General features: G+C 33.0%; 1 protein-coding gene across 1 annotated transcript; it reads left to right on the top strand.

The window, feature by feature from the left end:
- Positions 1-3,648: 3,648 nt before the first annotated feature.
- Positions 3,649-7,207, top strand: LOC100783034 (pentatricopeptide repeat-containing protein At3g02330, mitochondrial). The gene has a single exon (XM_003530414.5). It carries the CDS (start codon positions 3,923-3,925, stop codon positions 6,479-6,481), a length of 2,559 nt encoding a protein of 852 aa, XP_003530462.1. The 5' UTR covers positions 3,649-3,922; the 3' UTR covers positions 6,482-7,207.
- Positions 7,208-11,276: the final 4,069 nt, after the last annotated feature.

The raw sequence follows: 11,276 nt of genomic DNA, 5'->3' as shown, positions 1-11,276 counted from the left end.
ATAATAATAATAATAATAATAATAATAATAATAATAATAATAACAACAACTTTAGCCATTAGATGGAAGCAAAGAACTGATTATTAAGAAAACTAAAGCAAACTTCATTCAAACAATGAGACCTAACATGATGCGGTATGATTGTCAGATAGTCATGTTCCTTAAGTATGTGATCTGTTGTTTCATCCTAGGTCTGCGTGTATAGAATAATATCTACAATAACAACAACAACAACAACGCCTTATCCCACTAGGTGGGATCGGGTATAGAATAATATCTATTGAGAAAAATTTGTCCCTTAAATAAATTTCAGTACTGAGAATAAGCACCATAAGTTCACAACCAAAAAAAAATCAAATAATGAGAAGGAGAAATATGTCTGAAGCATCTTGCATAATCTTTCCTTCTGTTCTCTCCAAACATGAGATGACACAGCTTACTTAATGCTATCATAGCACAGAAATATTAGTATGTGATATGCTGCGATATGCACCCTCTTGAGGCTGGCCCTTTTTCCCCCTCCTTTTGTTGTCTGTTTTAGGCTAGCTCTCTCTTTTGTGCTTCTGCTTTTGTTTTTTATATGTCCTCCCCTCAACATTATCTTTGATGTTTCTGCAATCAGCTAGCCAAATTGTTCTGAATCCAGTGCCTCCTTGACCATAAATTATTGTCCTGACATCACTCATCACACTAAAACACAAAGGTGTCACCATGATATTGGCTGAGAGGATAAAGCCTTTTGCCTAATGTCTATATAATGGATAAACTTACATAATCAGTAATATTTTTTTTATTAATATTATTTTAGAAACAAAATTGATTATTTGGTGGAGTCAATTATTATTATTATGCAAATTGGTTATTGGTGGGCTATACACAAGTCTTGTTTTTTATTGTATACAATAAAGATTCCTCTCCAATAGGCTGGACATTTTATATTGATGCTACTAGATTGTGTTGGCTTAAGCCTGCTTTGTGGAATTTCACACAGTGAGACTGACCTATGTAGAGACCAGAGTTAACAGGTGTTGTCAATGTTATGTTGGGTGTGTGCTATGAAATGGTGAAGTGGTAGTGGGAGCTAATGTGCCTGTAAGGTAAGACAAAAGGGTTAATCAGAAACAACGAGTGAAGCATAAGCCAAAGCAACAAAGAAAGCTAAACAAAAGAGGGCACTATCTTGAGAGACCCTCCTTGCCTATCATTTTCAAACCTAGAATGATTGAAGTAATAATGATTCTTAGTCCCCACTTACCCTTTAAAAAAATAAAAATCATTTGGAAGAAAAGGGGCGTAGTACTTGGTAGAAATGTTGAACCAAAGCCTCTCTCAAGGGCCACACAAAGCAAGGTTTTTCTCTAGAGGGAATGAGTGCTCTCTTTTATTGCTATTTAATTGTGGACACTGTGGAATCAGAGAATTAATGAAATTATGAAAATGACAACCTTGTTTTGTTTTCCTCTACTCCCTAGTGTGCTCCAATTTTCATAGTTAAAAACAAAAAACAAATCTGAAAAGTGGATTCATAGGTGAAGTAAATCCACCCGAAGATCTCACAACTCTCTTGCTTTTGCTGTATGCATTGCATATATATTATAGAACGGTATACACAAGTACTATGGTTCTAGGATTTTCTGCAGTAAAAAGAGACAGCCATTTTAATCTTAAACTCACAAAGATTTTTTAAGTTCATGCAACAAGTCAAGACCTTAGCATATTGAGTACCACCAACCACAGAAAATTAACTTTGAGGTAAAAATACAGAAATATTCTTAGACACACTGGTTAGCATATTGCATCATACGACTTGTTTAGGCCTTTTGGGTATGTTCGATGAAAAGTCAATGAATAGTTTATAGATACTAATACATGATGATCCAAAAAAATCATAAGAAATTAAGTTAGGTTAAAAATTTAAATTAATTCATATTAAGATATAAAAATTATAATAAGAGACTAAATAATAACAACCCATGCTAAAGAAAAACAAAACTTAAGTTACAAATAAAAGAACTTTTTTGTTGAACAAAAATATTATAATTTAATATAAGTCAATTTAAAATAATCTTCTACCACCATCTTTTTAGTTTTTGAATCATTTGACCAATTCTTTAATCATCCAAACTTCTAAATTGAATGGATCAAACACTGACCCATAGATTTTTCTTCAAATGATTGATCAATTCATGGATTTTATTGGCACTTTAGCTGGTTAGTTCTTTTTAAAGAAAAATATTTTTTGTTGATTTAGAGTAAAAAAAATACATGTAAATAGTTATCAAAACAATATGAAACTCACTTAGGTCAATCGCTCCTCCCTCCGAGTAATTTTCCTTTCTCTGTTAGCTTTGCTCTTGGCACGTTTGGTCTCAAATTAAACTAATCAGGCAATAAAATCTCTCTTGCCTTCTCAGCTTTGAACTTGTGTATGCTCTCTATTAACATCCTCTTATTCTTGAAAACGTTATCCTAAACCTTTCATTTACATGTCATGGTACATATGCGCTCGACAATCTTCTTTCATAGTAATACTCATAAGTAATTCTTATATTAATTACTAAATGAAAAAAAAAAATAGGATGAAAATAAAATTATAAAGTTGAAATAAAGAAAAAGAGGAAAAATAAATTTTAAAAAAAGTAGCCTCTTACCCTTACTTACATTACAACGTTTTTTTTTAACCGTGCGTTGTTTATTCAAAGATCTTACACGTAAAACAAACCATATAATCGATTATGCATCGGTTATATTCCATTTTATCGTTCTTCAAGAAAGTTTTTCCATGCTATTTCTCCGAAATCAAACGAATGAAATCTACACTCTTTCACTTTAAACCCTTTCTTCCCCATGGCTTGGTACTGTCAAAATAGCACGAAAGAAAGAGAAAAGCAGAAAAGTGTGATGAAATTACTGTGCATCCACAGTTTGGTATGCAAGAATTATAAGGGAAATTTAAAAAAAAAAAAATGGATCCCACTAAGAAAATTTTCATGCTAAGATGAGATTATTTGTCAAGAAGTTGTTCCCTCTCCTCTGCTGCAAGCCGTCTGCTTCATCTACACCCACACATAATGGTTTTTTTTTTTTCTCTTTGGTGTTTTCTCATGCAATACACATAAGTCATAATATTATTTTTTTACTTATCAAATCACTCTAATTTAAATAATTCTCTTCAATTAAACAACTTCTATTTTTATTTTATTTCTCACCAATCTGTTTTTTCTCTCTCTATTCCTTTTTCCCTTGGGAACACAGTCTTCCAGACCCTTCTCACATACTAAAATAGTGTTAATTTATTGTTTAAAATTTAGTTTAACTTTTCTATTTCCTTTGAAAGAGCACAACCTGCACAACTATCTTTAGTTTTGTTTGCTTTTAAAAAGTATTTCTATTTTATTTTTGAAATAATTGCAAAAATATTTTTTTACTGCTTTATGTTTTATTTTTTATTTTTATGTTTTTTTGGATAAATTTTTAAAATGAAAATAATGTAATAAGTTTTATAATTATTAAAAAATAGAAAATGCTTTTTAAATGAAAAAAAAAACGTTAATTTTCACCGTTTCCGTGCTCTTTGTATTTCAATATTCAAAGGAAAAAAAAAGTATGACGAAGTTGCATTATTTTGCTTAAGCTTGTTTGTTTTGTTATTTTTTCCTTTATTTATTTATTTTGGAACTATCTTCCCTTAGAACACTGGGAAAGCGAAAGAGAATCATAATTCATAACTGAGAGGAACAATTGTTTTGTTTAGAAGTATGAAAATCCCGCCAATTCATGCACAGTACTACAATAGTGCGTAGATGTTACGTCGTACTGTGTCTTGTGGCCTTTGTCTTGCAGGGCTAAACACTTCTCCGTCAAACTAACTCATCAAAACCCTGCCACTGCATGCATATTTTTTACTCTTTCCTCAACCCAAATGAACCCCACCAAGAAATTTACATTTTCCCACATTCTCCAAAAATGTTCCAACCTTAAAGCTCTGAATCCTGGCAAACAAGCCCATGCCCAGATGATTGTAACTAGTTTTGTGCCCACCATCTATGTTGCCAACTGCTTAGTTCAATTCTATTGCAAAAGTTCCAATATGAACTATGCATTCAAGGTGTTTGACAGAATGCCTCATAGGGACGTAATCTCTTGGAATACTATGATATTTGGGTATGCTGAGATTGGAAACATGGGGTTTGCACAATCTTTGTTTGACACAATGCCTGAGAGAGATGTGGTTTCATGGAATTCTTTGCTCTCTTGTTATTTACATAACGGTGTTAATCGAAAGTCAATTGAAATTTTTGTCAGGATGAGATCACTAAAAATCCCGCATGACTATGCTACATTTTCTGTTGTTCTGAAAGCTTGTTCGGGTATTGAAGACTATGGTTTAGGGCTTCAGGTGCATTGCCTTGCAATTCAGATGGGTTTTGAGAATGATGTGGTGACAGGTAGTGCTCTAGTAGATATGTACTCAAAATGTAAGAAACTAGATGGTGCTTTTAGGATTTTCCGTGAAATGCCTGAGAGAAATTTGGTATGCTGGAGTGCTGTAATTGCAGGCTATGTTCAGAATGACCGGTTTATTGAGGGATTAAAATTGTTTAAGGATATGCTGAAAGTAGGTATGGGGGTGAGTCAATCTACCTATGCTAGTGTATTCAGGTCTTGTGCAGGATTATCTGCATTTAAATTGGGCACACAGTTGCATGGTCATGCTCTAAAGTCTGATTTTGCATATGACAGTATAATTGGAACTGCCACATTGGACATGTATGCAAAATGTGACAGAATGTCTGATGCCTGGAAGGTATTTAACACATTGCCTAACCCCCCTCGGCAATCATATAATGCCATTATTGTTGGATATGCTCGGCAAGATCAAGGTCTTAAAGCTTTAGAGATTTTTCAGTCTTTACAGAGGACTTATCTTAGCTTTGACGAAATTAGTTTGTCTGGTGCTTTGACTGCTTGTTCAGTGATCAAAGGCCATTTGGAGGGGATCCAGTTACATGGATTGGCAGTCAAATGTGGTTTAGGGTTTAATATTTGTGTTGCGAATACAATTTTAGACATGTATGGCAAATGTGGAGCTCTGGTGGAAGCTTGTACAATATTTGATGACATGGAAAGAAGGGATGCTGTGTCTTGGAATGCAATCATTGCAGCTCATGAGCAAAATGAAGAAATAGTGAAAACTCTTTCACTCTTTGTTTCAATGTTGCGATCAACAATGGAACCTGATGATTTTACTTATGGCAGTGTTGTAAAGGCATGTGCTGGTCAGCAAGCCTTAAACTACGGTATGGAGATCCATGGAAGAATTGTTAAGTCTGGGATGGGGCTAGACTGGTTTGTTGGTAGTGCCCTTGTTGATATGTATGGCAAGTGTGGGATGCTAATGGAGGCAGAAAAGATCCATGACAGACTGGAAGAGAAAACAACTGTTTCCTGGAATTCGATAATTTCAGGATTCTCATCACAAAAGCAAAGTGAAAATGCTCAGAGGTATTTTTCTCAGATGCTGGAAATGGGTGTAATACCTGACAACTTCACATATGCTACAGTTCTCGATGTTTGTGCAAATATGGCTACCATAGAACTTGGAAAGCAGATTCATGCTCAAATTTTAAAGCTAAATTTGCATTCAGATGTGTATATTGCCAGCACACTTGTAGATATGTATTCAAAGTGTGGAAATATGCAGGATTCCAGGCTTATGTTTGAGAAGACACCAAAGCGGGATTATGTGACTTGGAGTGCCATGATTTGTGCATATGCATACCATGGTCATGGTGAACAAGCCATTAAATTATTTGAGGAGATGCAGCTTTTAAATGTGAAACCAAATCATACAATTTTTATTTCAGTCCTCAGAGCTTGTGCACATATGGGTTATGTGGACAAAGGGCTCCATTACTTCCAGATAATGCAAAGTCACTATGGTTTAGATCCCCATATGGAGCATTATTCGTGTATGGTAGATCTATTAGGGAGGTCAGACCAAGTAAATGAAGCTTTGAAGCTTATTGAAAGCATGCATTTTGAAGCTGATGATGTAATTTGGAGAACTTTGCTCAGTAATTGCAAGATGCAAGGGAATGTAGAAGTTGCAGAAAAGGCATTCAATTCGTTATTGCAGTTGGACCCTCAAGATTCTTCTGCTTACGTTCTTTTAGCAAACGTATATGCTAACGTAGGGATGTGGGGTGAGGTTGCAAAAATAAGAAGTATAATGAAGAACTGTAAGTTAAAGAAGGAGCCAGGTTGTAGCTGGATTGAGGTCAGAGATGAGGTACACACATTTCTTGTTGGTGACAAGGCACATCCAAGATCTGAAGAGATATATGAGCAAACTCATTTACTTGTGGATGAGATGAAGTGGGCTGGATATGTTCCAGATATTGATTCCATGCTTGATGAGGAGGTGGAAGAACAAGATCCGTATGAGGGGCTCAAAACTACCGTTTGTAGTGTGAGGTAATAATGTAGGAAAAATTTTAAACGCTGCTTGCAATGGCTTAATGGAGATTCCCCTACACTCAATGGTGCTTGAGTCATACTGTTTCACATGCTGAGATTGATCCATATTTCCCTGCGTTGAATAGTGGCTTGGGTTAATTAGACCCTCAACATGGCTCTGGCGGGCAATAGGGTCACAGAGAGTTTTGGCTTTTTGGGGGGTTTATTGAGCATTCTGATCACCTCCAATATATATTCATCATCCATGCAGATTCGTTGAGATAAATACACAATTGAATGTGATGTGGAGGAGAGCATCCAAGCATGTGATAATCTATATCCAAGGAAAAAAACATGTAATTAGATTCTCCAGATGTTCTTCACTCTATTCATAATAAACCAGATACAAATTTGCATACCTTGGGATCGTTATGAACTGATTCATGCAAACCATCAAATGAGACTGGTGGGTAGATCTAACTCATACTCGTTTTAAGTGGCGAGAACTTTTTACACTGATACTCTGGCTATATATGTAGCTTGACAGACGATACAGTATGTTCTCTAGCACAAAAATTTAATGAGTTTCAACTGGAGTAAAATCACAATTTTGATGTCAGTGTTCTCTTTTTTTCCTATATATAACGAAAAATTGTTATCAAGACTTGAACATGGGGCATGCATGTACTCAATTCCCCATCCTTCAACCAGAACGTTATCAGTGCTTATATTAGAAATTGGCAATGAATAACATTTATTTCGATTCTGTTCTTATTATCAGTCTAAGCTGAGCAACCCTATTCCTTTGTATTAATCATAAATTTAATATGATTAGTCTCTTTATTTTAAGCAGTTCAAATACTTGCACCGTTATTCTTTTGTGTTTGCATCTGCATATCATCCAAAGCAAAAAAGGTTGAACAATTTCATTCCTTGGAAGTTACTTTCAAGTGTTGTTAAGCCTGCTCCAAGTGTTGTACTGCCTCTCTTTCTCTTAACATGTTAAAATATGCTTTCGTTATCAAAGTGAAACTTCGCTGGGCTAGGATTGAAGGTTGGAATTTGGCTCCATCAAGGTGAAACTTTTTCCGACTAATCCACTGAATAGTAACACAGCGGGTCAGATTATGTTAAAAGTGAAAAAGTGTGAAAAAACTTAAAAAATATTATTTCTCACCTAAATACAGCGTTAAATGCCTTAAAATAAGTAATTTATTTGCTAAACACCATCTTAAAAAATCTTTCCATATTGCGGTAATTTTATGAAACAAAAAAAATATCTCCACGAATCATTCGCTGAGATATTTTAAAAAATGCATATTGGAAATTGGCATGTAGCAAGTCCACACGACAACGTGGATCATAAGTTCATAACCAATAATACCAATGTTACTTTACATAGATCATACATTAAACTTATCAACTATGCACCTTTACATGTGAGGCACCTGTAGAAGCAAAGCTTCATGGTGAATCAAAGGTGGTTCAAAGGTGTTTTGATGATAACAATGATAATGACAAAGGTGATGACAAAAAGCTAAAAGATCAATCAAAGAACAACTCAAGTGAATAAAGAACAATTCAAGAATTCAAGATAAGAATCAAGAATAATTCAAGAACTCAAGAAGAAAGTCTAGAGACAAGAATCAAGATCAAGATTCAAGACTCAAGATTCAAGAATAGAGAGAAGACTCAATCAAGATAAGTATTAAAAAAAATATTTCAAAACTTTGAATAGCACATGAATTTTTGACAAAACCTTTTACCAAAGAGTTTTTACTCTCTGGTAATCGATTACCAGATTGTTGTAATCAATTACCAGTAGCAAAATGAGCTGAAAAAGTTTTCAAACTGAATTTACAACGTTCCAATTATTTTCAAAAAGTTGTAATCGATTACAATATTTTGGTAATCGATTACCAATGTCCTTGAACGTTGAAATTCAAATTCAAATGTGAAGAGTCAATTCCTTTCACTTAAAAGCCTTGTGTAATCGATTACACTAATTTGGTAATCGATTACCAGTGACTGTTTCTAATAATCAAAAGATATAACTCTTCAAAAGGTTTTTGACTTTTTCAAATTGGTTTTAAGTTTTTCTAAAAGTTATAACTCTTCTAAATGGTCTTCTTGACCAGACATGAAGAGTCTATAAAAACAAGGCTTTGTTTTGCATTTCAAGGATCTTGAATACTTTTCCAATCATTTCATTACAATCCTTTACAAGCCTTGAATCTCTTTGAACTTCTTCTTCTTCTTTGTACCAAAAGCTTTCTGAAGTTTTCTGGTTTTCCAAACCTTGAAAACTTGTGTTATTCATCTTTTCATTCTCTTCTCCCTTTGCCAAAAAGAATTCGCCAAGGACTAACCGACTAAATTCTTTTTGTGTCTCTCTTCTCCCTTTTCCAAAAGAACAAAGGACTAACCGCCTGAATTCTTTTGTGTCTCCCTTCTCCCTTGTCAAAGAATTCAAAACGACACAGTCTGAGAATTCTTTTGATTATTCTCATTCCCTAATACAAAAGTGTTCAAAGGACTAACCGCCTGAGAATTCTTTTGTATCCCCATTCACAAAGTATCAAAGGTTTAACAGCCTGAGATCTTTGTCTCAACACATTGAAGGGTACATCTTTTGTGGTACAAGTAGAGGGTACATCTACTTGGGTTTGACTGAGAACAAGAGAGGGTACATCTCTTGTGGATCAGTTCTAGTGAAGGGTACATCCACTAGGTTCAAAGAGAACAAGGGAGGGTACATCCCTTGTGGATCTTTGCTTGTAAAAGGATTTTTACAAGGTTGAAAGAAATCTCAAGGACCGCAGGTCGCTTGGGGATTGGATGTAGGCACGGGTTTTTGCCGAACCAGTATAAAAACTCTTGTGTGTTTGTTTCATTCTTCCTTACTCTTTTACTTTCCGCTGTGCATTTAATTTCCGCTTTTACTTTCTGTTAAGTTTCTCTTCTACTCCTCATTCTCTTAACAATTTAGTAAAAGCCTTAGAAGAGTAATTTTTTTAATTAGTAAAGGTTTAGGAATAATTAATTCAACCCTCCCTTCTTAATTATTCTGAGGTCACTCGATCCAACAAGTGGTATCAGAGCAGGTTTCTTGTAGAAAGTCTAACAACTTCAAGATTAATGGCCTCTTTAGATTCTTTGTTTTTCAAAATTATTTTCAAGAACAGGTTATTCCAAGATCATGATGAAGACCAAGTAAACTTTTGTCTCATGACAAAATCTCATGATAACAACAAAGAAGTATCTGTAAGGAAGAAGTGGTACATCGACAGTGGATGTTCCAAGCATATGACAGGAGATGTATCCAAATTTATAATCATTTCCCCAAGTAAAGTGGACATGTTACATACGGCGACAACAATATTAGTAAAATCTCAAAAGATGTAACATCTAAGCCATCTCTATGAATTAAGGTATGATTAGTATTTTCAGTTAAGTTATTTTTGTGGATAATAAAAAATAATTGTTGAAATTGTTTGATTGTGTTTACAATGCTTAATTAACTTTATTTAGTTTTAAATTTTGAAAATATATGATTAATTGAATTTTGTTTAATGCTTGAATTGCTTATGTTTTGTTTGTTTTGACATGATAGGATAATTGAATTAAGTAAATAATTACAATGATATGTGTTGATAATTGTTATTTGATACTTAAATTTCAGTGTTTAATTATCTGGTAATCAATTATCACTATGTGTAATCGATTACAATAGAATAGACTTAGTTCTATAAATTAAAGATAAGTTCAAAATTATTTGATTATGTTAAAATTTATTATGATTAATTAACTATATTTAGTTTAAATAATTTCAATATACATGATTGATTTTTTGTCTTTGGTAATTGTGTCCAAGTAGTTGGAAGTTTCAAAATTAAAATTTGGAAGTTATTGGAAGTTTCAAAATTAAAATTTGGAAGTTATTGGAAGTTGAAAATTGAAAATGAAAGTGGAAGTTATTGGAAGTTGGAAGTTGAAAAAGGAAGTTACTGGAAGTTGAAATTTGAAATTTAAAATTTAAAATTTGAAATTTGAAATTGAAATTTAAATTTGAATTTTTTTTAAAAGTATTGTGCATAGTTAGTTGATTATTAATTAAATTTAATTAATTTGAAATGTTTGATGATTAATTATGCTTAAAAGTTATGTTTATTATTTTGATAATATATATTTTTAAAATGATTATGCATGATTTTTGATGTGATATGTGATTAGTCATTTATGAATGGTTATGTATGGTTTTATATCTCTTGTATGATTCTTGCATAATTTTTAATATGACCTGTGAATTACTTGCTTAAGGTTCATTCATAAAGTTTTTCAAAATCCATTATGTTATATTTATTTATTCTTATAAGAATTTTCATATATAAAGTATCTTTTTTATTCTGAAAAATGTGTTATCAAGCATGAGCATGATAAAGATATTGAGCATGCAGGTTTCAGAGAAAATAATGATTACATGATTGACTGAGTTCTTTGAACTTTCTAAGTTTTTAAATTATCCTTAACAAATCTGAATGTTTGATAATGCCCGTGATCTATATCCTTCAATCCTGGTATAATTCTTGTTTGATATGTTTGAATTACTTGATTGATTGTTCAAAATATTTTTTATGATTTTCAAAATTATTATATTGAATTTCAAATAAAATTATTTTGATATGATAGAACCTTCTATGTTAATAAAAACTCATCTTGGTAAGTGTTGGTAGTCAATTAGCACTTAGTCTTAAAAAAAAGTGACTGTATTTTTAATAATTTGTAGATATTAAAAATCAACTTGCTAACATCTTCAC

Source organism: Glycine max, chromosome 8, assembly GCF_000004515.6.
Source record: "Glycine max cultivar Williams 82 chromosome 8, Glycine_max_v4.0, whole genome shotgun sequence".
Lineage (NCBI taxonomy): Eukaryota > Viridiplantae > Streptophyta > Magnoliopsida > Fabales > Fabaceae > Glycine > Glycine max.
This window is presented reverse-complemented; position numbering and strand designations above follow the sequence as displayed.

Coding starts and splice junctions, on each gene's coding strand:
- LOC100783034 (XM_003530414.5), top strand. CDS start 3,923: ATGAACCCCACCAAGAAATTTACATTTTCCCACATTCTCCAAAAATGT.